Source organism: Aythya ferina (assembly GCF_964211825.1).
Source record: "Aythya ferina genome assembly, chromosome: 4".
In the NCBI taxonomy this organism is placed as follows: Eukaryota; Metazoa; Chordata; class Aves; order Anseriformes; family Anatidae; genus Aythya; species Aythya ferina.
Window position 1 is genome coordinate 70052748 of NC_140300.1, and position 27865 is coordinate 70080612.

The 27865-nt window shown below is 40.2% G+C and overlaps 1 protein-coding gene across 2 annotated transcripts in view; it reads right to left on the minus strand.

The window, feature by feature from the left end:
* The window catches only part of PPP3CA (protein phosphatase 3 catalytic subunit alpha), a 190353-nt gene that overhangs the window by 51051 nt on the left and 111437 nt on the right, over positions 1-27865 (minus strand). For both annotated transcript variants that reach the window (XM_084519424.1, XM_084519423.1), the window contains exon 3: positions 7550-7674. In XM_084519424.1, the coding sequence (XP_084375550.1) occupies positions 7550-7674 (125 nt within the window). The remainder of the gene's footprint in view (positions 1-7549; positions 7675-27865) is intronic.

Genomic DNA, 27865 nt, shown 5'->3' on the forward strand with positions numbered 1-27865 from the left:
AAATAAATAAAAATCAATCCTCCCTCTTGGGAAGGTACAGAAGGGCTCCCAATATCACGTTGCCTCCTCGACTTACCAGGTGCTACTGCCACCCCAGGCAGCAAGAAGAAATGTCCAAACACCACGTTGGACATCGTGTTGACCTAATCCAGTGGGAGATTATGCTGTTGGGTTACAGGCTTTAACGGCCCCAGGTCGTGCCAGGGGAGGTTTAGATTGGTATCAGGAGGAATTTCTTCACGGAGAAGGTGGTCAAGCCCTGGAACGGGCTGCCCAGGGAAGTGGTGGAGTCTCCATCCCTGGAGGTACTTAAGAGAGGTGTGGACATGGCTCTGAGGGACATGGTTGAGCGATGGGACACGGCAGGTCAGGCTGATGGTTGGACTTGATCAACTTGAAGGTCATTTCCAACCTAGATGAGGCTATGAATTACGTGCCGTGGCTCAAAACAACCATGAGGGGTGTGCCTGCATAGACAGTGAAGACATGGCTTTGGGGATTTCACTTCAACAGGCAAGAAAGCCTGGAGTCTTCATTTCAACGTTACCAGCAAAATTCTCCAGATCTGATGATGACTGCTCATTTTCATCATTTTTCCAGTAACTCAATTCTTTTAACTTACAGTTTCATACAAAAATTTGAGGTAAATGCTGTGAGACAAGATGATTAAAGTGACACCTCCATTCATCCAAAAAAAGTTCCAACCATGAAAAAAAGTTGTGTTGAAGCTACCCCAGAGCTTCTAGTTCTGCCAAATCGCTTTATAATTCAGGAAAGCACAACACTTAGTGCACAGATGAAAAGCTTTATTAAAAATAAAAATAGAATTGGTTATATTTTCCTTTTAAGTTTTTCATATTCATAACGCCTTGGCAAGATTGAAATCAGCACAAGATACTTAAAATATCATCCAGGTCTAGGAAGCAAAGTAAATAAGGAAAACTAAGTTTTATCTTTTTTTTTTTTTTTTTTTTTTTTTTTTGCATTTGGTACTTGCTTATGGTTAGATCACTTCATGTTTGCTTATCATACTTTTATTTTTTCATGTTCCCTTTGAAGCATTTAAGAGAACTAGAGAAGATAAGGGGGAAGCAACACAGTCCAGAAAACACCATATTTCGAAGCTACTCCTCAAATAACATAAGCCCAGCCTTCACAGTTTGTGTAGTTTTCAGTACTATCATATTTAAGGCGTTTTTTCTTTAGATATTTTCTTTAATTTTCTCCCTTTTCTGTTCAGAAGTCCACTGACGTAATATCATAAGAATAAACAGGAGCTAATTAGCAGATTTTTTTCCTTGCAAACTAAACAACAAATATGAAGGTGACAGCTTTTCATGGCTTTCCAACTTAGTCATTTATATACAAAAAAGTAAAAGTCCAGAAAGCATATGCAAACTTGTTTAAAACAAACAAACAAAAATGAACATTTACTGAAGTCAATTTGCTGTTGAAAATCTGAATTTATAATCTCTGACTCCTTGGTAGTGTTGCTTCCCAGTAGCAAAACTTTTAAATCTCTTCTTTTCTCCAAGCTTTGTTGTTAATATACTACACGTCACCTTTGCTGTAGCTCTGCATAAAATGTCCAGGAGTGACTTTGCAATCCAGATGTCCCTCAGGTAAGAGCAAAGAGGTGATCTGCCCAGCTCCCAGCTCCTACAGTAGTCAAGCTGTTTTCCTGCTGAGGCTCTGGCAGCCTCACCACCAGGAAAAAAGGTCTATGCAATTAAGTGCTACGTAAGCCAAAGAAGCATATTTTCAAAATGGGCTAGGGATTTAACTCCATTGTTGCACGCTGAGTTGGAGCCTTGTCACAATTTCAAGTCTCAGCTCCTTCTGAAAAGGGAAAACAAGAGTCCCAGACCTCCTTCCACAAATCCCACATTAAGTGCTCAAAGCAAGTAACCTTGAAAAAGTTACCCTTGCCACTAGACTGCAGCCACAGCAACACAGCCCTCTGCCTCCTGTGTGCTCTTTCCCTGATGATGCCAAGAAGAAAAAGCTGTAGCTCACTGCTAGCTCACAGCGTTGTACGTGTAACAAAAGATGAACTCTCCCTCCAAATGACCGATGCCATCGGGCACTCCCCCAGCACACGAAGTTCAATGTGATTAAACACAAGGTAATTAATAGTCAGAAAGATAATTTGAGCTGTACATTACTAAGGTCTCTACTGACGCTCTCTGAACAGTATTTTAGCACAGCTCCTTCACTCTACCTAGCACGCATCTCATCTAAACATAAAAATTGCATTATTTTAACTGCACTGCAGTAATTGGATAATTGCAGTACCTAGTACAGATGCAGCTTTCTAAAATGGAGTAAGTTATCCCAAAGGAAACTGTGTGCCTTTTTACACACAGCTAGTACCACTCAATGTGGCATTATTTCAGAGACAAAGGCAGGTTGTATCTGTAACCAAAACACATGCCACTGATGCAAATGCTTTTCTGAACCACCTCCATCAACCACACCTTCAGTGACAACTTACAGTTCTTGCCCCAAGTCTTCTTTGCCAACGTGCTCTTGTTTTGCCCGTTCTTTGTGTTTCAAAAACAAGTGCTCACGTATGTAGAGCTTTCATGTTTAAAAATAAAAAAGGCTACCACTGTGGAAACCTACTTCTCATGGACTAACAGTGAAACCGTTCCTTGTGGTCAGGGTCTCAGCTGGTTCCAAAATGTTGTTGCAGAATTCAGTTCTTGTTTAATTTATTGTTTTTAAACATCTGCTGAATATTCCCGAGCTGCTTCGGGAGCTTGTTTTGACACTTGCACGGTACTTTAGCACCTCTAGATTTTAATTACTGAAACACACCCTTCTAGCTGGTCTCCCAGATGGTTTTATTAAAAATGGTCACACGCAAAATATTGCTACTTGCCTTACACTCTTTTCTAGTGTTTAAAACACATTACACCCATTTCAGCCTTTTGGAAGGATCTCAATTTATACCAAAAAGGTGAGCAGATATATATTTAATGTTCCACTAATTCTTATAAGTAGTACTTTCTAAACAAAAATCCAAGTGCTGGCTCCTAGCTCTCTTTATTGGACCTTGTGTCTTGGCCCCAGCTGTTTTCTATGGAAAAAAGTCCCAGAGATACAGAAGAAGTGAGGGGAGAACAGTACAAGTGACCTTCACAGCATCACCCTGTGCACTCTCCCTGCATCCCAAATGTGTTCTTGGTTTGCTGGTGGTTCGCTCTGGAAGAGCTGATGCAGGCTGCTAGCTGGGGGCACTGTCCTGACACAAGTGGGTGTTCTAATCAGGGAATACAATATAGAGAAAAATAACTTGAATTTGCTGAATTACTGAATATTAAAGGTTCTGAGAATTATTTCCCAGGAAAAATAAGATCTTAAAAGATGAAAACTCTTGATAACACAGAAACATATCTGGTATTGCCAGAAAAAAAGAAAAGGGCAAGGAAATTTAGGATAATGAAGTTCCTAGGACTTTATTTGCTCTGAAAGAAGTAAACACAACAATTGACTTCAATGAACTCTTGACTGACCAAAAATATTTCAAGCTTTTTATTAGGAAACATTAATATTCTAGAGCTATGGAGAATAAGGTGCTTATTCCTCCAATAAAGCCCTCGAAAGTGCACGAAGACTTGAGAGATGGTAAACACATGACTTCACCAGCGTTCACTTCACCCACAGCTCACTAACATGAATTTATTAAATGCGACTCTTTTCTTGGGAGAGATCAGTCAAATTCTAAAAGCTCAGTGTTCGTAAGCATCTAAAGTGCCATGTGCTTTTTTTTAAACTGAAGTAAGGTCTGATGGTCAAATTCCTGACCTTCAGACCTACTCCAAACACCTCACTTTGTTCTTGCCAGAAACACCACAAGAGCAGCTTTTCCTTTTGCAATGGCAGTCTTTGGATTCGGGAAGTGAACAAGTATACATATTTTGAACCTTAATTAAGCACATTTCCACTTCTGTTAGTTATGAACTTTTGTTTAATTCCGCATATCCCAACTGTCTGCTCTGTCAAAAACAATCAGAAGGGCACGCAATTAAAACTTAAGCCTGTGTGTTTTTATGTGGGATTGAGCAGGAAGAGAGTTCCAGCAGTTCCTTCACGTGATATTAATGCACTACATTTGGCATTTACAGTGACTGTCATCTTTCAAACACTGATGAAAAGCAGTCTACATGCATACTCCTTTGCACTGCATTGTGTTTACGTCTGACTTTCAAACGAGTTTTCAGACCCAGGTAAAGAAAAGTCGTTCTTCCTTACAACCCGTTCCTGCAGAAACACTTACAATCTAACTGCTCTTTGGACTTAAAAATAGCCCTCTGTTTTGATCATTTGGATTTCTTTTATCCACGACCATAAACTTGTTTTAAAGGGAGAAGTGAGGGGTTCCTACTCTGGAGTCAGAACCCTGGAACGGTGCACAAGCGCAGCCTGGAAATGTTATCAGTTACACAGCTGAGGAAACAAGTGCACCACATCAGATACTGCAAGTTGCAGGAGTCTGTTTTTCTAAGAGGAGAAACGCTCAGGCTCTGCCAAAAGGTCAAATGGAAAAGAGTGCAGCAAAGGGATAAAGATTTGGTCTGTGCCAAGAAAGCTTGTCTCATTGTATCTACAGTTTTGCATTTATATTTTTTTTAAAGCTATTGTAGTTTCTTTACTAGTCTCTCATCCTGCAACACTGTGCTTGGAAGTAATTTTACAGGCATAAAACACCCTCTACAAACAAGGGAGCCAACTCTGCTTGGTAAAAATGGAGCACACATATGAAGGATTGAGCCCTTAGATCAAAAGCTCTGTGGGGCAAGGACTGTCATTTCTGCTGAGTGCCTTATACAAATACTTTTCTCTCTTTCCCTTTGCATTATCAAGTGCCTTCCACCTACCTTATGCAATTTCTTCTTCTGTTCTTAATGATAATAGCTTACATTATATAGTACCTTTCATCCAGAAGAATCCCAAATGCTTTGCAGCCCACAGACGGGGATTATCTCGCCCACTGCCAGAACTCAGCTAGGTTTAGGCTCAATGGTGTCACTTTTACGCTAGATAGCACACGGCAAGTGAAGGGATTTTTAAAAAGCTCGTATTACTTGTGATTAGTACCTTGGACCACCTACTTCATTCTTCTGGAAAGACCCCAAAACTGCGATTGTGTCACGTCTACATTGGCAGAAAGAGGAGCCAACAGAGAGATGGAATAAAGATCAGGGGGTGACTGGCATGGTGGAAATACGTACTGAGGCCAGGCTGGGTTGTTTTCCACCATGACTTTTACACCAGCACAAAGTCCTGGCAAGAGCTGGTGCCTGCTAGACGTGCTCAGGACCCCTTCTCCAACAAAAGCATCCCCCCAGCCTGCCAAAGTGCATTCCTCTCCATTTCCCCTCTCCTTGTCACTACTTATTCTGCTGAGTTCATGCCTGAATGCATAGCTGTAAATCCGAATACAGTTATGAAATAGAAACCTTCCTCTTCTTTCAAAGGCATTGTTTAATCAAGGTGACAGGTGGGGACAATCAGTTATGCACCAGAAAAGTAGTACTGTGAGAATCCTACATACAAAAAGGAATAATATAAGGGGCTGTTCAGGTATTTCCTTTGCTCTAGAAGAAACCAGCGCAGCTTCCAGTGAAAAAGCAGTGTTCCAGAATGGAAAATCTAAATGCAGAATAGAACTTGCTAAATGTGTATGTGCAGATTGCAAAAATGAATTATTTTAAGGGGCTTGTTCCCCACCCATAAGCTATTTTGCCATGTTATATGGCTTGCTCTTGTCTGTAACCAGTAATAGCCCTAAAGCAGATTTTGGCAAACTGTCAGACAGGCACTTGAAAGCTGAAGCAAATCACTTGTTTAGTCTCTTCTAATAAAAAGCATAAAGAAATGGAGACAAAACTCTAATCTTCCAGATGCAACTTGGTCCAGTCAAAGTCTTCAGGAGATAAAAATTAGGCTATCACGACTGAAAAACGGTAGTGCAAGATTCAGTCACACAACAACATAAACCTACAAAGGCATCTTCCACATTCCCACCCTTCTTCCAGCAGTCCAGTACAGCAATCCACGCCGTGATGATTTAGCCCACAGCTCACCAAAGACCAGAGAAGGGAGAAAGCAGACTCGTGGTACAACAAAAAGCCCGATCGCAGCGTGGACTTCAGTGTAAGACTAAATCCTGACTATATTAAACATTTATGGTATGTGGGCTGAAGAACCTTGCAGTTTTGCACTTGAAACGGTGTATTTCTACTTGTAGAATGTATCACCTCCCAACCATGCTGTTAACACTTAAAAGTAAGTTTTTAAAAAATCAGCCAATAAAGCAAAAGTGGTTTTATAGAATCTTATTTTTAAGAAACTTCTCTGCATAGTATAAATATAGAACTGGCAAGATAATGCACCAATCCATTTTACAAACACATTGCAAGTAACTCAGCTGTTTGGGACTACATGTTTTTATATCAGTATGACAGAAGTGTACTAAGATGTCGTTTGTAAAACGAAACAGCAGTGTCTGCTGCCATCTTAACTAGTCACTGCTACACAACCACGTATCATACGACCTATGTTGTTTCTAACATATATTTCATAACATAACTCCCTTGGCTTAGAGGGAGTTCAAGTCTGAACTCTTCAAAGGAAAGACTCAAACTGTAGCTCAAAAGCTGCTGCAAGGGTTTCTGATGGACCACTGAGCGGTCAATCAGATGAGATCCAGATCAGCTATGATCTGGATGAACAAATCCAGATTAGATTTTATTTGGTAACTGTGCACCTCAATTTGCAAAACCAAGCAACAAAACAAATTAAAAAAAATCCCATTTGTTTTATGAGCACTCTAACAATGCATTTATGCCTGGTATTTGACTTTCTTCTAGTCAAAGGTAGGTATGTTGGGCAGGACAGTTTTCCTTCATAGATTTTCCTTCACAAGCCAGCTAAAGATGCTTCCATTTGACCTCCTCATTCTACATCCTGATGCTCGCATCTGCACTGGGTCTCAGCACTTTCAACAGGGCACATGTCCATCACTGCTCCGTGGATTCAAGTGCCAGAGATCACGCACTGCTGCAACCCAGATTTAAGCAGAACTCATTCATTCTCTCCAGCACAGCATGCTATGTTGCTGGCTTTTTTGTTCCTTCCACTTCATAAGAAATTTGCATACAGGAGGCTCAGATCAACTAAGTCAGTAAGTCGAATTGTGTGTCACTATTCCTCTACATCTCTTTTCTAATAGATCGTGTCTATTAATCCTATTTAACTTGTTTAAGCTGCAGAGCAGACTGCCTTCTGTGCTACATTTGGATGGTCGCTATAAGTTCCTAGGACTGTTCTCCATCAGCTCTCTTGCATAGATGTAGCAGGATTTGACCGAATACCAAACAGCCTTTATGAAAACCCCAACAGTGACATTTACACGGACCTCTTTTGCTCACAGTGGTGTCTGCAAAGAGCCTCTGTTCCTGAAGTGGTTAAATTACTGTCAAATACACACTATAGGCTGCAAGCAGTTTCACAGCCAAAAATAAAGAAATAAGAAACTTACTTCAATGCTGAAGTACCCTCTGTCCACATAGTCCCCCAGGAAGAGGTACCGCGTGTTGGCAGGAGAACCTCCCACTTCAAATAGTTTCATCAAGTCAAAGAATTGGCCATGGATGTCTCCACAAACTGCAAGAAAAAGAAAAAGAGCTGTATTCAGTTTCACCATGCTACAATCATCTTAGGCACCCACATTCTGAAGTCAGTCTCTCTCACAAGAAACACGTTATGGCAATTTGTGCATCATCCCCTAGTTCAATGAGCAGTGAGAGCTGGCAGCTGTTCAGCAGAAGCAGTTTTTCTATGGCGTGCATCCACCTAAGCGTGCAAGATGTTAATTAGAGGAGAGCTATCAAGCAAACCTGACCAATATTTATTTCCACAGATATCTGTCCACACCGTCTGCTGCCCAGCAGAGCACACAACACTGGCAATAGGAATAAGATGAGCCAAAGAAGGCCTGAAGAGAGAAAAAGCTGAAGCAAATTTACTCTTCCTTTCACCATCACGCCTCTGTTTGTCTCAGCCCCAGATGAACATGGCCAGGCTTTCTGGGAAAGACGAAACATGCCAGTCCTGTGTATGCTACTGCTTCAGAACTGACAAATTTTGGATTTCAGGTTCCTTTAGAACTGGAAGAAACCATACAAAACATGGCCTGCTTGCTTCTCTAAAGCATGTCTTAGACAAGACGACACAGGTTTTTCATGCTTTAGCCTTTACCACTTTATGTAACCTTGCATAATTATGATTTGTTTCACTTCATTACAGTGAAGTCAACCTAACCAGCAGCACCTCGATCAAGAGCAGCTCCCATGACACCAGGCAGAGCAATGTGCAGCCAGGACTAAGCAGAGACGCCTCTTTTTGTGTCTCGGACTCAATAGATCGGCTCTGCTATCCTGTGAAATTTCATACTCACTGCTGGGTGATTTCAAACATCTGCAGGAAGGAAGGCAAAGCTTTTGGAGTCCCCCATGGAAGCTTAACTAACAATGCTGTGTCAAAACCTGGTTTGTTTTGCTTCCTCTACCCAAGGGAAGGGGAGAAAAAACAAAACAAAACAACACAACTTGGCCCCAGCTTAGGGCCAAGCCCAGGCCTTTTCAGGCAACAAGCTTTAACAAAGAAAAATGTTAACAGCCTTAAGGCCTGAAACTGAAAGAGATAAGGGATGGAGGGAGAAGCACTGCAGCTTGGTCCCCCAGGAGAGTGGATGCAAAGGAGTTTAGCCTAGGAACGTCTGTCAAACACGAGCCTTAGGTGTGGCAATATCCAGACCAGTTCTGGGCTGCTCCTGATTCAGTCTTTCCTCCAACGCTGTTCTATTTCCAAGGTTTAACAAAACTGGCTTGTTACCATTGGCTTCTGGGGATTTTCACAAGCTTCTGAAGCGACGTGGCTCCCCCTTTCTCCAGGCCTTTTTGGTAAACACAAAGGCACCTGCACGAATCTCATTTCTCCTGCTTTTAGACTGGGTCTCCCTCCATGAAATTACATTCTCAGCACCGAATTACATTGCATAATCTTTTTCCAAGTCAATTTTTTCCCCCATGAGTTTTAGATGACAGCCTTCACGTTGAAGCCATCAACAGCTAGAATTTCTAGCTAAGAATAATTACTGCCATCATTTATGCAACATCAACACTATTTAAATCCTCAAGTAGTACAAAACCACTCCTATTTCTTTAAAAAAAATAAAATGTGTACCCCAAAAGGAAAAAATATTTTTATCGTGTCTTCGTTTGAACATGTTCATCCACGAAACCAAAGCACAGTGCCTGCCTGTACTCCTCTGCATGGACACTGTGGGAAGATTACGAACACGTGGCGTGCATCGATGGCCAGGCAATCTGCTCTCCTAACTTCCAGCAGAAGAGCTTTTAGTTATATAACTGTACAGCTCTCCCAATTATCGCCCGCCCCCATTTGCTCCAACCATAAAAAAAAAAAAAACAAAAAACTGAAGTTGAACGCGACTGAAAGATTTTTAGATGGATTCAACTTTTGCTCTTTCCCAAAACCACCAAGGAAGAAGGGAGTTATTTATTTATCGCTCTCGATCTGGACAGGTAAGCACACCGAGGCCATTACGGAGAAATCAACAAGGTTGAAAAGCTTTCTCCAAGCAGCTACATGTCCCCGAGCTTGTCACGAGTCAGAAAAACAGAAAGCAAACCGGTGAAGAGGACAGAAATAAAAACCGCAGAGCCTCGCAACCCCACGGCTTGCAAAACTTCTGAATCGGGCTGGAGAATCGATAGCTGATGGGAACTCCAGACGTTTTACTCACAGCAGCCTATTCTTTCCAGACTTGACAACAGATCCAGAAATACATCCAAGAAAAAAAAAAAAAAAAAAAAAAAAGAGAAAGCTAAAAAGCCCTCGAGCTCAGTCTTGCCAAGCAATTGCAGTAGTTCCAAAATAGAAGCATCGCATCAGTAGGTAAAAGCAGTGGGAGCAAGAGAAGATGCTCAAAATTAAGAGTTAACGCTGAGACTTAATTTTCAGTGAGATCCCAGAATTCCTACTGAAAGACCACAGTGTTACATACCGGCAACCCGAGCAGTGTTTGGCTTTGGGACAGCGTGAAGTAGTTTAAGGATCTCACACTTTCCAGGTCTGAACGTACAGACCCGAAACGTCCTTTGACTGGGAAGCCTGGGTTCTGATGGGTGGTTTTATTCGGAGATAAATTTAAGAGTGATTTCTTAAGAACTGTATGCAGTTTGAAATCAACTGCTTTAAAGCTCTAGTTTTGCCTTCTTTCTTTTCCAGCTCTAAGCCCATACAAATCTCCTATCTGGAAGATTTCCCAGGCAGCTGAATCAATGCTTTATCTTTCCTTAGGTGGGGACAGAAGAGATCCAGCATTGTATTTCCATTCATCAAGGCAGAATCATCCCTCAGCCATAGCTCTGCTGTGTCCCTTCAGGTCTTTGAGCTTCTGATGGCTCGCACCCTTGTGGCACAGTCCAACTAGCAGCCTACAGCAGAAGTCCACATCCACACCACCTTCCCCCTTCACGTTACAGACGAAAATTTTGAAAGCCCAGTGACTGCTGTGGGTCTGTGCTTATTCTTGGACAAGCATTACCACTGGATCTCTGGTTCCTTTCAGTTTAGCTGAAAAATTCCCTTTGTATACTCTTTTGGTATCAGAACACTAGCTATTGAACAACCTATGTTGCAAAATACGAACTTTTTTATTCCATTAAATGATATCAAAACAAAACCTCTCCACTCCAACAGCACAGTGAAGCAGGAAATTCAATTCTTAATGAAAATCTCCAGGATCAATACACTTATGGATTTAAAGTAGGAGCATGGGGGACATAAAACACAGTTTGTGCGTGTGTGGAATTAACATTAAAAGCAGCTGTGCTTACACAAAAACAAATTCCTCAAAAGGAGGAATACTGTATACGGTATGGCTTCTCTTAGGACTGCCCCTGTTTTCCTGTATTACTGGAATCCTGAAAGCGCCGTCGTGTCATGACACTGAACTGATTTTTATGTTCATCAGTTTGTAACTAAATAATCTGAGTGCCTTTTTTTTCTTTTTAACCCCCTCCCCAAAAGGGCCTTTTTCATTTATCCAGTGCTTTTGTTTCCAACCTTCTTTGTGCCCGTCCATTGCCACTTGCACAACAGCAATTTTTCTAACAACAAAGCAATGCTTCTTCCAATTTCTCAGTAAGCTTCAGTTCTGGCCCCAAGCTTGTTAACCATGAATTTGTGTATCTGGATAATCTGTCTACCTACCTAACCTCGCATGGCACCAAGCCCACAAGTGCACTGCAAGCTACATGAAGAAAACTAATTTTAAATAGTTTTACAGGCATCTACTGACTTCACGGAGGCATTGAAAAGGTTTAAGAAACACTGTTGATTCGGGGACTCATTAGAAATTTACCTTTGTTGAGGAAGTTTTCACAGATAAAACGGGCCCCTCCAAAAGATCCAGGGTTACAGGACTGTCCATGCTATTACTGGCACCATCTCCTACCTGTTATAATGAGTCCTTTCATGCACTGTGCCTTCTTGCACTATGCCACCAGAACTTGTCCAGTGAAACGGTGTGCAAAGTACCATTTTAATATAAAAATAGGGATTGGACACAAGGGAGAGAAGGGATTCGCTTTTTTTTTTCTTGCAAGAAACTGTCATCCTAAAACAAATTAGTTTATGTTTTGGATGGCTTCACAGAGAGGATGTCCCTCTGAATTATGTCAAAGGAACAACAGTAGTGAACAGAAACCAGCGAGTTAAAGCTGCACCAGCAGTGAAGGAAGCCCAAAGCTCAGCAGTTGTATTGCCACAATATTTATAGAGGAAAGTGGCAGAGTAGCAATTCAGATTGCGTTATTATTGGAACAAATAAAAGTCTGCAAATGCTCTTCAGATGTCTTAGTTCAGAGAAATAATGCTCTTCACTATATACAATCGCAGTCCAGAGACAATTATGTGCAGTTTCCCACTGCAGTTGAAAATTAAGAACAGAATGTATATTCATAGTACATTGAACACGTTTTTCTGTATATACGAGCTTGGATATACTGCACTTATTTTCACATTTATCATGTAATTATTTAATTGCTATGAATTATGGTCCAATAGTAAGACACTATTAGTATCTCAGATGAATTCACATTCCATCTACCACAAGATCATGTTGCCTCTTCAAATAACATCAGGGATTAGCAGCAGATATGTAACGCTCCATCATCAGCGTCAGAAGCAACATCTGCAAATTCTTATTGTTATACCAATTAACGATAATGAAACAAAGCTACCTTTTAAATTTGAAACTAGCACTGTGTAGGGAGGAGTATGCATTGCTTGAAAACTTGTTGTTTTCGTTCACTAAGCCAGGAATGTCTTTGCACAGAGCTCAGAGAGATTGTGCTTCAGCAAAGAAGCATGCAATTCTTTAAATCTAGAGGGAGAAAACCACCCGATTGAGTTACGCTGCAGAATGCAGACTGCAAATGGGTTTTCTTCACACACTGCTCAAGAACTGCGTGGCTACTTACGGATCCACTACTCAGTACATGCTTCCAAGAGCTTTCCGCTTGCCAAGGACCTACAGAGCCTTGCCAAAGGGGCGAGCACACTGTAAACCTGCACGTCTCTGAGCTGACTCGGTGGATGTTCTGAAAACTGCATTCACCCAGGGCTGCTGGATAACACGGTAAAGAGGCTGCACACCCCGATGAGGAAAAGTATAAAATAAAGGAAGGAACTCCAGAAATTTTGATCAGTAGCTGCTCATTGTAACACCACTCAAGACAAGCCCAGTGGTTGTGTTGTATGTATTGCTTTACAGTCACGCACTTTTATTTCTCTTTATGTGTAAGTAATGAAGTCTGCAAGTTCTTCAATTTGAGTCAGAAGCATTTAGACAGCTCACTAGGTAACACATCATCCTAAGAAAACATCTACTAGACTTGACACAATGGTCTTTCATATGAATGTTTGCCATACTAAGTGTATTTAACAGCATAGCTCTGTATTTCCAAAGGAACCATGATTTCATTCATATCTCTACCTGCTTATCTTACATGGTTAAAATGGGTTTTCGTGCATCTTTGTCTGTCACTTCATGCAAACTGAAGAGTTGATCCTACCAGGGAGAATTGGCGCTAATAAAAAACTGCAATTAAATATTTTTATAAAGAGGCCTGCCTTATCGAAGGTAATGCCAGAAACCATTAGACCCTACAGTGCAGCAAAGGAAACCGCAAATGGACCATCAATGTTGCAGCTGACAACGCTGTTGGGTTGCCATCTTTCCTTCTTTTGTACTGAGCAAAACCAAGTGCCTTGGGAAAAGCTGTTTTCTGTGCAAGAGAGGAGGATGCTGTACCGCATTCTGCTCTGTGAACAACCCAAATGCTAGTGCCTGTAAAGATCAACCCACACTCACTCTTGGTAATAGGAGTTAGTTTTCTGCCACCATCCCCTGGAGGCTAGAACAAATTAATGACACTTGATTTGGGAAGGTGGAGTGAAAGAGAGTGGGGAAGGGAAAACATTGCATCAGAAAAGACCTTCGGGACAGCAGCCGGTAACATTCTCTAGGGAAGAAGAGAGCAAAAACCCAAGACACGCTGCAGCAAACTCTTCAGATGTTAAGGCTACAAAAATATCTTCAGCAAGAAGTTTTTAAAAATAGCTCTGCAAAACTACTTTCCCATTTGCATCGTAAAATTGCTTGCAGTGTCCCAAAACAACAACAAAGGTACACAAACCTGGCAAGCAGCGGAGCTCCTTTCTACACACAGGAGATCACCAGAAACAGCAGCTCTCAATAAACCGCCTCTGCCAACTGCTGTAAAACCTACACCAGCAGAGAAGAATCCCCTCGGCCCCCACTCCTACCCCACCTGCATTTTTCAGGAGAGCAAGCAGGTATCACATAGCGGTGAGGTGGCAAACAGAGACTTTCAATTCCCAGTCAGAGCAATGCAGCAGTAGAAATGGGATGTCGGTCTAGTGAGTTCCCCCAGCCCACACCCAACTGCATCAAAACCTACTGGCTCTTCCCCTGCCACCCTCCAAGGGCAGCACTGCCCCTGAGCATCTTCCACAGCAGAAAACAAGCATGCTGTCATCGTCCCTTGTTAATGCATCCTCAGTATCAGCGAGCAATGCTTATCCCCCAAATAACCTCATCAAAAGGATTACTTGCGAGGGAAGTGCTTCACTGGTGTACGGGCTAGGATTCCCAGTTCATATCCTTAGACCAAGGTTATTTATAGCAGTAGGGAAACTGTCTGATCCACAGCTTTACAGATGTGAAAAGCAAAGGCCTGAAGAAGCTTCATAATTTATAAGGTCACAAGCTCAGTCAGTGGAGGAGCAGGGATAGCCAGAGAGGAATAATCCATCCTCAGAGTGCTTCATCCAGTCTCACCAGGGCAATGGACACCTTCCTAGACAGGAGGAAGGTCCTGCACAAGGAGCAGGCACAGACTGGCCTTGCACAGTGCTCCAAATGAAACAGAAGGGAATAGGGAAATAGTAGAATAGGGGAAAGGGCTTTTGAAAAAGAAAAGCTCTGATACGCTCGTTTGAGCTTCCTAAAGTAGAATTTCAGAGCATTATTCCCCTAGCAGCTTGCAATCTAATTACCTTCCAAGCACCCGAGTATTTACAAGATTTTAAAGGTAGCAGCATTAGCATCTCAAGCTTCAGTATATCAATGCCTGGCATCTAAAAACCTAACCACAAAAAAAGAAAAAAGTGATGTTCACCTTGGCCTGTAATAAGCATTTTCCATTTTTACCGGAGAATACCGTGTTGTCACAGTCTCTTCATTCTAAACCATAACAAATTTGCTTTATGCTCCATCCCACCCCCAACTTGGTGTTTCATTAAGAACCAGCAGCAGTACTCTGTGACAAAAAGCATCCTTCTTCCTTCAGCACGACAGTTTGTCTTATCAATGGGAGATGAACATTTGCTCGACATGAACCAATGCATTTGTTTATTACCTTTAGATCTGCAGCGCTCCGCCTGCGTTTCGCAGAAACAGCCCTTAAAGGAAAATAAAAATAGCGGCTCTCAAATTCCTGGGCTTTTAATAAGCAACTGGCAGTGTCAGTATGATACTTGTAGGCACCCTGGCTGGTAGGAGAAGGCACGATTAATTTCTAAGGAATGCTGTGAAATTCAGCATTGGGATTTAATGACCTGTACTGAGAGCCATGGGAGAAAAAGAACAGGCAGTGAGGGCCTACAGAGCTTTAACCTCAGCTTGTGCACCCCTGTCTTTAATGGGCTCCAGCTATTATTTTATTCCAACAGTTTTGTAGTACAGGTGTTCATACGCTAAGTGGCTACCTCCAGGACAGTGATGGCACAGGGTTAAGGAAAGTAAGTATTTTCACGTTTTTCACTCAAGCCACATAAGATGACCTTTTCAAATTAGAGAATCCAAATTCCACAACCAAAATCTTATACAAAACTCAAGCAAAATTAACCATTTGTTAAAGATTATAGAGTACTTAGGTTATCCAGGAAGCACTGATGTTGCACTATGCTGAGAGAACGTAATTCTCTGTGAAAACAAAAAAAAAGATTAAATTCTGAGAAAAGAGAAAGCTCTCCACAGTAATTTCAATCCTGGTAAAAGCTCATCTTACAATTATTGAAAAGAAGAGTTGACCCCACTAATTTCTTCTTGCTGAAAACGTATGCCTAAACATGGTCTTGAGTAGGTGGTAAAATTCACATGCTGATTCTAATTCAACATGACTGTGTTAAAAAGGTTGTTTGTTTCCCCAAAGTTAACACTGATTAAGGAAAGACATGCCACGCTTTATGGCAGCCTGGCATCAGCATGGACAGAATTGTGTAAATGGATTTGAAAGTGATGAAGAACAAAATCATGTAATAGCTGGGTTTTTCAGCTTTCCTGAAGTGATCTTTAAAAACGAATGATATAGTAAATATATATATTGTCTTAAATATAGCACTGAAAAAATTAGCCCATAAAAAAACTTATTACTTGATGACAATTATGAAAGTGAGCCCCTCCAAAAAAGCGAGGCTGATGAACAAATTAGCCACCTTAACTACATTTCTTCCTATAACCATGCTATTAAGGATATAAAAGAGTGGACACAATCTTAGTAGCACTTGGCAGAATTTGGGGTGGCAACCAGGCAGATTTGGGCTAGGCCTTGTGCCTTGCTCCTCAAGCAAACTAAGCTGTCTCTCCCACTATATTGAACTGGCCGAGGAAATAAAAATAAATATGTATGTATCTAAGTCAGAGGGAAGAATTATTTTATTTTTTTTTTGCAAATAGCAGCCAACCACACCCTATACAGTGAGCTGAGTACTGCTATTCATAAACAGAGGAAAGATGACAATGTCACCATCAAAAACACTTTGCAAAGAGAATACTGGGTGAAAAATACTCTATTATTATACCTTTATGGTCTGTAGTCTTATCAGAAATTTCAAATGTAGACTTATCAGATGTATTTTTAATAATTACGGACCAAGGATTCCAAATAGAAGTCAGCGTTAAATACCTTACCAATCAGCCACACGGGATTTCACTGGCATTTGATTAGGATGAACACTGCATGCAAATCAAGTGTATGCGAATTAAGCATCTTTGCCCAAGGATCTCCATCATCTTACCCTTTCCACTTGCAGGATCAAGGCCTGCTTCAATTAGCCTCATAGGAACAGATCACATATACATAAATAGGGAATAACAACACGTACGGCCTGAGAACTGCCCCAAACACAGCGCCACATAAGAAAAATCACCTCACAGACTTGGTATTTTAATAAAATATTGTATGTACGGAGAGCAAGTAAACTCCTGAGTCAGCTTTTGTAATGTTGGGTATTGCAAAAACGTGATTTTCAGGCCGTTCAGAGTTTATTAATTCTGATAGGAGCTACGTGATTATTTCTTCCATAGCACTTCCCAGACTCTCTAGTTACAAAGAACAAAATCCCGGACACACATAATCGAAATATGAAATGGTATTTACACGACCTTATGATTTTTTTCCCCCAATATCAGGTACAACCATTTTAATGAAGCCTTTACAATAAAGTATCTGATAACACAGTGCTTTTCTTCTTAAAGCAACATTCAGAAGCACATGCTTTTAGCAGTAAATACAGAAGAAAATACAAGAGACCAGCAACCGATTCCCTCAGACACCAGCTCTTCTCTGAGAGCAAGTCCAAGAGTAAATGTGAAAGAAGCAGAAACCAACTGCACTATGCATCAGAAGAAACAATTACCTTCCTTTAATGCAAAAATATTCAAAGTTGCTGACAAAAAATATGCATAAAACCCCTCAAATATAGATTTTTGCAAACAAACTACACTGCAATTGTAGGTGCACGTTGCTGATGGCAGTGGCCAGACCTTTATGGCCATACCAAGAGGCTGCCACAGCATTACTAAATAAATAAAATAAAGCCTTTTATCGATGTCACGTTACAGAGAAGTGCCTAGCACTACATACTGCTGTAATACCCAAACCAGAAAGTATTTGGGCCACCTTAATGCTACAAAATGCCCATTTTCTTGCTGCTTTCTTAGCACTGAGAGCGGACTTCAGGGATGCGAAGACACACAGCTTCACCCTGCACCCACTGGCATTGATTTCCGACAGCTGCACAGGTCAAATTAGTTTCTGCTCCACTTGATCAATACAACCCTGTCATCTGTTACAGGGATTTCTAAACTACATCGGACTAGATGCACAACTTACTTCCTAAATTTTCATTTTGTCAAGTCATATCGACCAAGGGAAAGCTTGCCAAGAGAAGGACTGCCATTAAAGTTGCTTGGCTGCTTCCAAAAGTTTGGGAATTAACTATTGCTCTGTCTTTTTCCAGATGTACTGACCAGTAGGTCAGTATTAGTGCCCTAAGTCACACTGTCCTTTCAGCACTACGATGGTATAAACAAGCTAAACCTCAGTTCAACTCTTCCCAGTTCAGGGACAAGTTCAAGTCTCTTACACCAGTTGGTTTTAATAATGAAATTACAGATAAACTTAAAATAGGTCAGCCAAGGAGGACTTTTTTTCTGACTTACTGAAATAATTTCTGAACGTGTCCCTTGTGCTTGTTCTTCTTGAAGGATGGTGCATGAACTGAGTCTAGACACAAGCAAAATACTCCAGCTCTTGTAAGACGTTACGTGTTTAAGGAGTACAGTACTGCTACAAGACTGCTACTCCCAGTGCAATCAGACAAATCCGTATTTTAGCAGGAGATGCTTGCTGTTCAGAACCTTGCTGGGTTAATACCTGCTGTATTTCCACAACACACTGGGATAACTAAAGCTAAGTGTGCTCTGCGATCATTATTTCAGACCACAATGCATATACTCCTTTGAATATTTTATGCAACACTATTCTAGCACAGCAAACAAGAAAACAATGTCTTAATGGGGCAATAAAAAGATGACCATTTTCCTGCTTCTACTCCACGCAAGTTAGGTACTGGTCATTTGTTAACCTAACACAATGCAGTGACTGAAGAAGTCAAGCCCTTCTTTCCTTAGATTTTTTTTCTTCTTTTTATTTTTAAATTGTTATTATTTTATATATTTTTAACTTTGTTTCTCTGCAGAGTGACTCATTTTCAGAAAAAAAAAAAAACATTGTCTACTTTTGGCTAAGATAAAACATAATATTATCAGTTCAGTTCATTCCAAAAATGTTCTTTTCAACTACAACTACTACAATACTAACCCCAAACCCTGCTTCACTTTTGTCCTGCACACATACACAGACAAATAAAAAATGCTTAAAAAAAATCAAGCTGTGCTAAGCTGGTCAACTCCAACCAAAACCAAAAAGTGCACCCTTCACTCAGACTATGGTATCACTCACTAGAACGGTGAATTATCTTGGGGAGCTGGATGTTCATTAGGAAACAGAAACTACTAGCAAAACAAAACAAAACAAACAAAAAACAAATGAAGAGAGCCAACTTTCTCATGCATTCAGGAAAAATATATTTAATCCCACATCTGTACTATTTTTTGTGCAATAAAACTCCTGTCACTAGCAAGGAAAGCAGTTGACAAACAAAGCTCCACCATCTTTTCAAGAAAAAAAAAAAAAAAAGCTGACCTGCTGTCTTCTACATCGACAACACATTTTTAGGATAGAAATTGTCTATGCTCATCTTTTACATATGTTTCTAGCTACTGCAGTCCTAGATGTAATAAGCAAGGAAGAGATTTTATTCCCAAGAACATGCTATCTTGATTTTATGCAATCTTTTGCCCGCATTACACATTCCTCCATGAAGCCCAGTTTCTGCTGCTGTATTAGTTAGCACGACTGATTGGTCAAATTTGGCTCTCAGCAGTCCAGCAATTCAAGGGAAACCATTCTCTCGTGGATTTGTTACTGTCAAGTGAAAAATGTGTGCTAGGAAAAAAATGCACTATTTGCACTTCAGTGACTTTTCAGACTACTCCCCCTGGACTGCGATAGCAAGGTTATTTGAAGTGACTGCAAAGCAGAAACCTTACAGGCACATAAAAATAATAAAATTCTAATGTATTCATATGTTTGTTAAAGATTGTCTGCACTTAACTGAAACTTTAGATATTGCTTGGCAGTCTCTTTTTTAGACTCTTATCCAGCCAGGTAATAAAAAAATAATACCTCCTGGATCATAAACCTGTATTTATTACACCCAAATGTTTTCATGGACTCCAAAGGTATTACAACCTATACTTTCATTGAAATTTTAATGATTTTCCGGTATATACATTTTGCATTGAGATATTTGTTACCAAATTTTGTACACAAAAATCATCGAAGACCTTAGACTGACAATGTTTGATCTGCTGCTGCACACAGTTTGCTAGAAAGCTCAAGGGCATGTGGGTCAGGAGGGAAAAAAAGCCACCAAAAACTTTATATATATAAAAAAAAGCAGGATGCATAGTCATGTTTAAAAACGTGAGCCAGTACAGATAGGATCTCATCTTCAGAACACAAGTAGGAAAGGTGATTGGGTCTCAGAAGATCATCATCCATTAAAGAATGTAATTGTGGGCCCGTCTTTCTGGGGTGTAAGAGAACACGGGAGTGTCTAATCACAGGAAGCTCAGCTGATGAATCTGCTATGAAGAAACACAATTCGAGAAGAATAGGCTTTCAATCCCTTTCTTTTTTTTTCCCTTCCTTTTCATGCAGTCTCAGACAATACACGATTTCTAAATATAATCCAAAGATAAATACTTTTAACTCAAAAGAAAGCATGCAGATCTAGGAAATACTTGAGTTTTTCCATCAAAGTAACAAGCTACATAACACAGAGCCAGTTAAGTAGGAAAATATCAATGTGGAAGATGAGTACACATTTTAGCAAGACTACGAACGAATCTCCACAACCACTAAGAAGAAGAGACAATGCCACCTTTCATAAATGTTAGTGCTTTAAGAATTATTTAAGTCTAAAAGACTAAGAGCTAAATACACGAAAAAAAGTCCTCTTGGTTCACGTCAAACACGTCTTCAGCTTTGATTAAACTCTTATTTAAAAGACACTGTGAAAATGGACCAAATGACAAAATCTAAAACTCTAGAGCTGTTTAGACAACTTCTCTAAGAGGACAGAGGATTAGAAACCCGTGGACTACTTTGCTATAAACCATTCCATCAAGCACCGAGAAAGCAAACACAGAGCTAGAAGGGATCTCATGATCTGGACAGCCTAGAAGATCCTCCTCCAACATACAGAGAGCCTGAGTTGTCCCTCCTGAGCTGAACAAGGAATCACAGACTCATAAGGGTTAGAAAAGACCTCCAAGATCATCTGGTCCAACCATCACCCTACTATCAATGTCACCCACTAAAAGGAGCAGCTTCTAGTCCCGACCTTCATCACAGCTTCCTTCCAGCCCTTGTTGTCCACCGATCCTTACAAGCCAACACCAGGAATAAGGCAATGGAAGACCAAAACCCAAAACTTTGTCCAGAGGGCTTCTGCTGTCTAGTGAGTCTTCAGCACCAGACACTAAACAAATCTCGCAGAAGTTAAGAAAGCAGTTTTCACTTGTTCTCCTGCAGAAATGAAGTTCTACTACAGCTATTCATGGTACCTCAGCTAAAAACAAACCGTTTAAATTGCATGTTCTTAGCAAGCCATCAGTAACGCTGGTAAACAATAAGGAACAAGTGTGATTTGCATTGGATCAATGGCTGTTAATATTCACTGAACTTGCCTCAAGATTGTTTGCTGCCTGGCTTGCTGTATATAGCTGAATACAAATAAAACTGTCTCAACTAAAGAACATATTTTTTTTGCCATTTAAAAAAATTACTGTGCAGTTTATACATAAGAAACTAAATACGGTTCAGCATTCCCTTCAAAGGAAAATCTTATCCACTTACAAAAATATCTGACTCACACAGGTCTCGCTTAGACTACTGTCAGTTCAGAAACAATCTCCAGAAATACTTGCCAAAGAGGGAAAAAAAAAAACACCAAAACAAACATTTACTGCTTGTTTTCTGGTTTTGCTTGGTTGGTTTGTTGCTTTTGGTAGTTACAGCTAATAAATACGATCAACTTACTTGCCTCTCTTTAATCACAGTGTCCTTTAGGCACAGAAGGCGAGGTTGTGAAACTTCAAGAGTCTAGCACCACCGAAGAAGCACTACAAGCTGCAGCCATGAACTGGACTAGTCCTGCCTTCGTTTCTGTAGAGCACTCATAGTTAGGATTTGTGGTATCATTTCATATCTGAGTAGCCAAAACACTTCTTCAAACTGAGGTTCTGTTGCTGCCAGAGGTTCTATTTGCCACCTACACCATTTCTGGGAAGTTTCTTTTAGGTAAGAGGGTGAGTTTCTTTTAGGTAAGAGACATCATTTAAGATAACTTTTTGAATGGGCTGTACAACAGCTGCACTTTTCTAGGCAGCCATTAAACATGGATGCACTAACGACCTGGGTTCATTAACTGCAAAGATATAAATCATTATTACAGCAGGAAATAGACTGCAACATTTAAAACTCAATTAGTGACAACGCAAGTACATGGTAAAACTTGTCTTTTCAGCTGAATCAGGAGTGTAATAGAAGAATCCACACCAGTCTGTTCTTCTACTTCAGTTTACTGCTTAATCAAGAAATATTTCTACATTGAAAATTGCAACAGTAAAAGAGTTTATTGGGTACCTTAAAAGGCCACTTCTGTTTGAGAATATAATATGTTACTCCCTGTATCCTCATTTTAAGTTTCTCATCATTCTTACATACAGTATTCTAATATTCATTACTGACTGACACAGTTTTCGAGTTGCTAGCCAGCATGAAGTCATTTTGTTAGCCACTGTAAGAAGCAGAGAACGATTACACACAAGACTGCGTATTGCCTTTTTTTAAATGTTTTAATTTAGTGAGCCTCTAGAAACTGAAAATTCGTATTTTGGAATCGCTGAAGGACACATTTGTCAAAACAGAGAAATGGTGGAAGCGCTGGGAGAAGGGAGGAAAGCACAAGAGAAGAACCTGACGAGATGCAGGAGGTCATGCTGCCTGTCCCCTAAACTTCTGGGACAAAGTCTTCAGTTCCTTGGAAACACACCCACTTGGGGTGGGAGATCAGAACTCACCAGGTTTACAGGGATTCTTCATTTAAAAAATAAATTAATTAATTAACCTCAGCCTAATTTGATGCTCCTCTGGTTGCCAAAATCATGCAAAGCACAAGCTTTTCAGAGTGCCACTGAATTCTAAATCAGTACAAGGAATATGGATTTTTCTACAAATAATCATTTTCTTATCACCAATTTCTGTATGTGTCCCATACCAGTACCTTTATCACCACAAAATCAGGTTGTTAAATTATTATGTTTTAAACAAAATACATCAAAATAACAGTAAAAAATAATTAAAAAAAATCTCAGTTCATTGTTGCATCTGAAAACCTCATGCAGAAGAAGTTACTGTAAGAAACCTGCTTTGCAAATGTGAAGTCTTCTGAACTGCATATAAGATTACTTCATTCAACAGGAATACAAATTATGAGCTGGCAGCAGTCAGAAAGGTCTCTTTCCAGCTTACTGCCCTTAGAAAGGGTGACTTGTTTAAAGGATTGCCCGCTTCCAGAGTACTTTAAACATTGGCCTGGCCAGAACAAAAAGAGACTAATAAATAAGGGAGGTACATGAGACACATCTTCCTTATTAAATTACTGGGCAAAATGATCTCGCAATGTACAAGTGTTGCTTTGTCCACACAATCTGAGAACTAGGTATCTCCTAATTAGATAGTCTGGAATTATTAAAGGAAACTACACCACCAATTACGCACATCATCTTCATATTGTGCCACTGTAGCTTGGCAGACTAAATAAGGTGGAGAAAAAGAACAAAGACTGGTCATTTTCTGCATCCAGGAAAAAAAAATAATTTAAATAAAAAGCAAAATGGCATTCTTCTCTCAAGACCATGTGTATTCTGAATAAAATACATACAAAAATAATGCAAGGAAAAAAAATGTTTTCTTTTGCTACTTGGATAATCGTTACAGGACAAAAAATGCTGCCTAAAAACAGCTGAGGGGAAAAAAATCAGTGATTTCATCACACAGGTCAGCTATCTGATGTTGACTTTACTCTTCAGTAATAAAGATAGTGAGTGGTTTCAAGTGGCAGATGCAGACCTTGCCAGAAATTACAGCAAGAGCAATACTAAGAAAAATAAATATATATGGTCATGCAGAAGTATTGATACACTTCCAAAATGAAGTACAAACACAATGTTAAAATTGATCTGAAGACAGGGCTTTATAATTGTTTTAATTCCCACTCATTATTTTGTTCTCTCCCTTGTGCTTTTTCTTTTTTTCCCTATTTTTCAACTCATCTGGACAACGATGAAAGTGCTGCTGCAGGAGGCAAGGAAAAGAGTGCACCTTTCAAGGCTCCTGTTTGCGCTGAGACTTGGACTGCATCAAAATCTGGGTCAACCACAATTGATTCGCATCATCTCAGGACACGAACAGGTCCATACTTAAGTGGAAGGCCAAGAGTAAATGAAGCACAGAAGTGAAAAAAATGGTTTTCTGAAAGAAAAAGCCTGAGACAACAACCATTATCTAATAATCCACTACTATGCGCTACCATTATTTTTTTAGATGTTGTAAACCAGGAAGAAATACTGTATTCTGAAAGGAACTGAGCAAACAAAACAAGTATATATTCAAGCTATATTCGATATCAAGTTTCATGCTTAGTTCAATGCATTTTTAGGGAAAATATGTCTTCTGCAATCAACAGTCTAATGCTACCCGTAGGCATGAGTCATACACAGATCTTGCATCCCAGATAAAACCAGTTCTCCCTCATGGCTTTCCTCTTATTATTAGACAGAAGCTTATTTCAGCAGAAAACAGCACAAAAGAAGCATTTCATTGTTTCCCTTGAAAACCATCAAGAAAACAAAGTGGAAATTAGCAGCTTCAAAATACAGAAATGCAGATGAGGCTGCAAAACATCATTAAAGTTTTATCATCTCTTCAGGCCTTTAAGCTCTGCTGGGGTCCTCTAATTTCCATAAGTTTACCTATCACAAATAGCTGCATCAGCTCAGACTCAGGTTTGGCAGTCGTCAAACTTCCTAAGATTCAGTACGAAGGCCTCGTCCTTCTGCAAAGATAGCATCACAAGTGATAAATGAACCGCTGCACCACAAGGTGTGGCACCAGAGCATCCGGCCTCATGCTGCCAGGCCAAGCAAAGAAAGGAGGCTCAGGTTGCTGGCATTTCTTCCCAGGAGTCACCTGCACCCTCCTTCGTTTTTGTCGGAGAAAAATAAAAGCACTTCTGGGGAAGTACTTCTATGGAAAGATTTTGTGCAGTTAGTTTCTCGGAGCACAGCACTCGGTGCAGAACAGCTGTGGCACATTAGGCGGACAGCCTACAATAAAGTCAGGTAATATCTGCTGGCAGCACTTCAAATTCATTTTTAAGGACTGTAAAGGACAATGTCAATAGAGTGCAGGGGTAGGCACCATGCTATGCTGAGTAGCCGCAGTTACATTAGTCACTGTATTAAGCAGTTTTACAGCCTACAATACAATACACTCAACCCTCACCACAGAAATTCATGCGATTTCTTTCTCTCTCCTTTTCAATTCTGCTTTATTTGATTTTCCATTCAAACCTAATTCTGTTTCTCTGCACCTTCAGGGGAAACAGTTTCTGTTTTATTAAGTGTACAAAGGGTGTGCCTGATGTTGATACTACAGGCATGGGAACACATTTGATAGTCAGATACATTATTTGAAAAGGCTTTATAGGATCCCCGGTTGAAAAGAAACAATGTAAACCAGAAATCACAAAATCCAAACAAAACCTGTTCTTAAACTGCCTAGACATGAACAGGAATTAAGGAAGACATCCAGAGTACACCCTCTTTTTACAACTAATTTTCAACAGGTATCATTAGATCCTTATCCCTCACCTCACCTATTCATCTCAAGGGGTTACATTTGGCAGAGCGACAGCACAAGGAAACAAATCCGAGCTTATAGTCACTGAAGTCAACTTTTGTTTGAAGAGCAGAAGCCCACAGCTCAAAATAAAATCTACTGCGTGACATAATAAACTAACCTTACAACAGCGGTTTGTTTTGCTTCTTCTAGTAACTCTTACCCTAGGGATGATTAAAACTCCAGGAAGGAGGCACTAAGTAACAGCACCTATAGATTTAAAATAAAGGAAATGAAAGACCCCTAAGGTAAGGCTGTATTTTCAAACATGGCAAGTAAAGCCGTAACATCGTCACTGGCCATGTCGGATCAAGTACTAACCAACACGAGCTGTTAGAAGCTGGAGAGGGACCAGGAGACTACAACAAGGAGAATTAACGGGGAGTAACCTCCTCTGCCTCATGTGTCCAACCAATCCTGCTGGCACCAGCTTCATGGCAATCTGGACGCTGTTCCTGAGTGGTATATCACCTATTACAGCTTATGTTCCTCTTAACACAAAAGCTCTCCACATATTTTGCAAGACGGAGAAGCCCATTAGCATCTCTATTAAAAAGGTTTTGAAACCAAATCCTGGAGTTAACAAGTATGAAACATCAAGAACAAAACAAATCTAAAAAGCTTCTGGTTTTCCAAGAAGGGTTTTTCTTGTTTGTTTGTTTGTTTTTTACTTCTTTTTTTCTGTTTTCCTTATCAGCAAATGAAATAATAATAACAAATGTTTCTGATAATTAAATGCCTCTACATGTTCTGGACATTTACAGACAAGTAAAGTAACTGAATGGTATGTTGCAGCAGAGTTTTTTCTTTAAGAGTGTTTATGTCCTCTCTCAGGAAAGAAAACGATTAAATCAGCGGATGCTACAGATATTGACATCTCTCTATCATGCGGATCATGCCAAAACTTAAGCAGACATTCACACAGTACGAATTATAACTTGCCTTCATTTGTCTTTAGAAACCTGTATTAAAGTTTAAAAAAAAAAAAAAAAGGCAGCAGAAGCTATTCCTCACCTGATAGAAATTTCAGCAGTTCCTTGTTAAGCTGCATGACTTAACCCAAGTCTTTGTGCAACAAATGACTTCTGGATGGATTTGTAGAGAAGACTGGGTAGGCTCTGCCTGCCTTACAAAACATAAACTAGAACATTCACTGCAAGGTCACAAAAGACGGTAGGTTGCCTTGTGACTCCAAATAGATGACTAGACAGGCCGCTATAAGCCAGTAGAAAAATACAAGCACCTGAGAAAATCTGTTTCCCTAATGTTAGTGTAAAAAAGTCTCTGTAACTATATTATGCTGATAATCACAGGAAGAAAAAATTACTTAAATATTGTCAATAACTTTCAGAGAGACTAAAAACATGCATGATATTACATTCATGAAAAAGGCAGAAATATCAGTGTCCCTCTTCTTATTTCCCTCCTCAATAATTTAAGGTAAGCAATCTCATAACAGAATCTGTCCCTTATCTTCCATCTTACTGAACTCAACTCACCGAATTAGCTACCAGAAGTGTAATTTACTCCTTGCGTAACGCTACATGACTTGCAAAAAGCTGTCTGCTTTGCCAGCTATGACAACTTCGCATCTTTTTGGTCATGCCAGACATTTGGTGCTAAAATAAATAAGAGCACAGTGCAGTTTTGCAGAAATGAATCTATATCTCCCTCCAAATTGGCTCCCTGCAATCCTGTCCTCCAACACGTAATAGCAAGGTTTATATCCTCAGCAGGAGGCTGTGTTAATAGCACTGCATTTCCCACATGGGAAGGGCAGCTCTAAGAAAAAGTGCATTAGCAGATTCAAAACATGCGATTATTGGTTTGAATAAGATAAAGTGTTAAAAGATCTTAACGGGGAAAAAGCAAAAACTGAGTTTCCCACTGATGCTGAGTGATCCCCAGGACAGATATCTCTAATCTCTATCTCCTTCATCCCACCCAGATTGATAGCATCCTCTTCTGGCACAAGTATTGTTATTAGTCACATAAGCTTTTTATTATTATTATTATTTATTTACTCAAGTTTCTCCAGCCAAGAAATCACAGGCACATAGCCTTGTCAACAGGGAGAACAGATGGACGTTCCCAACAGAGTCTCCTGTCCCCTCACCCCAGCCTCCTCTTCCAAACCTATTTGATATTCCTAAGTGATGGGTTGGAGGTTTGGCTGCCAGCACAACTACCCACGTGCTCAATTTGCAGAGTGCCCACTGCAGTTATCTGGCCTGCTCAGCCCTGTCACAGGTGCCAAATATTGGTGACTTGGGACGTTCAGGCTGCTTTCCTTGAAACTTCTG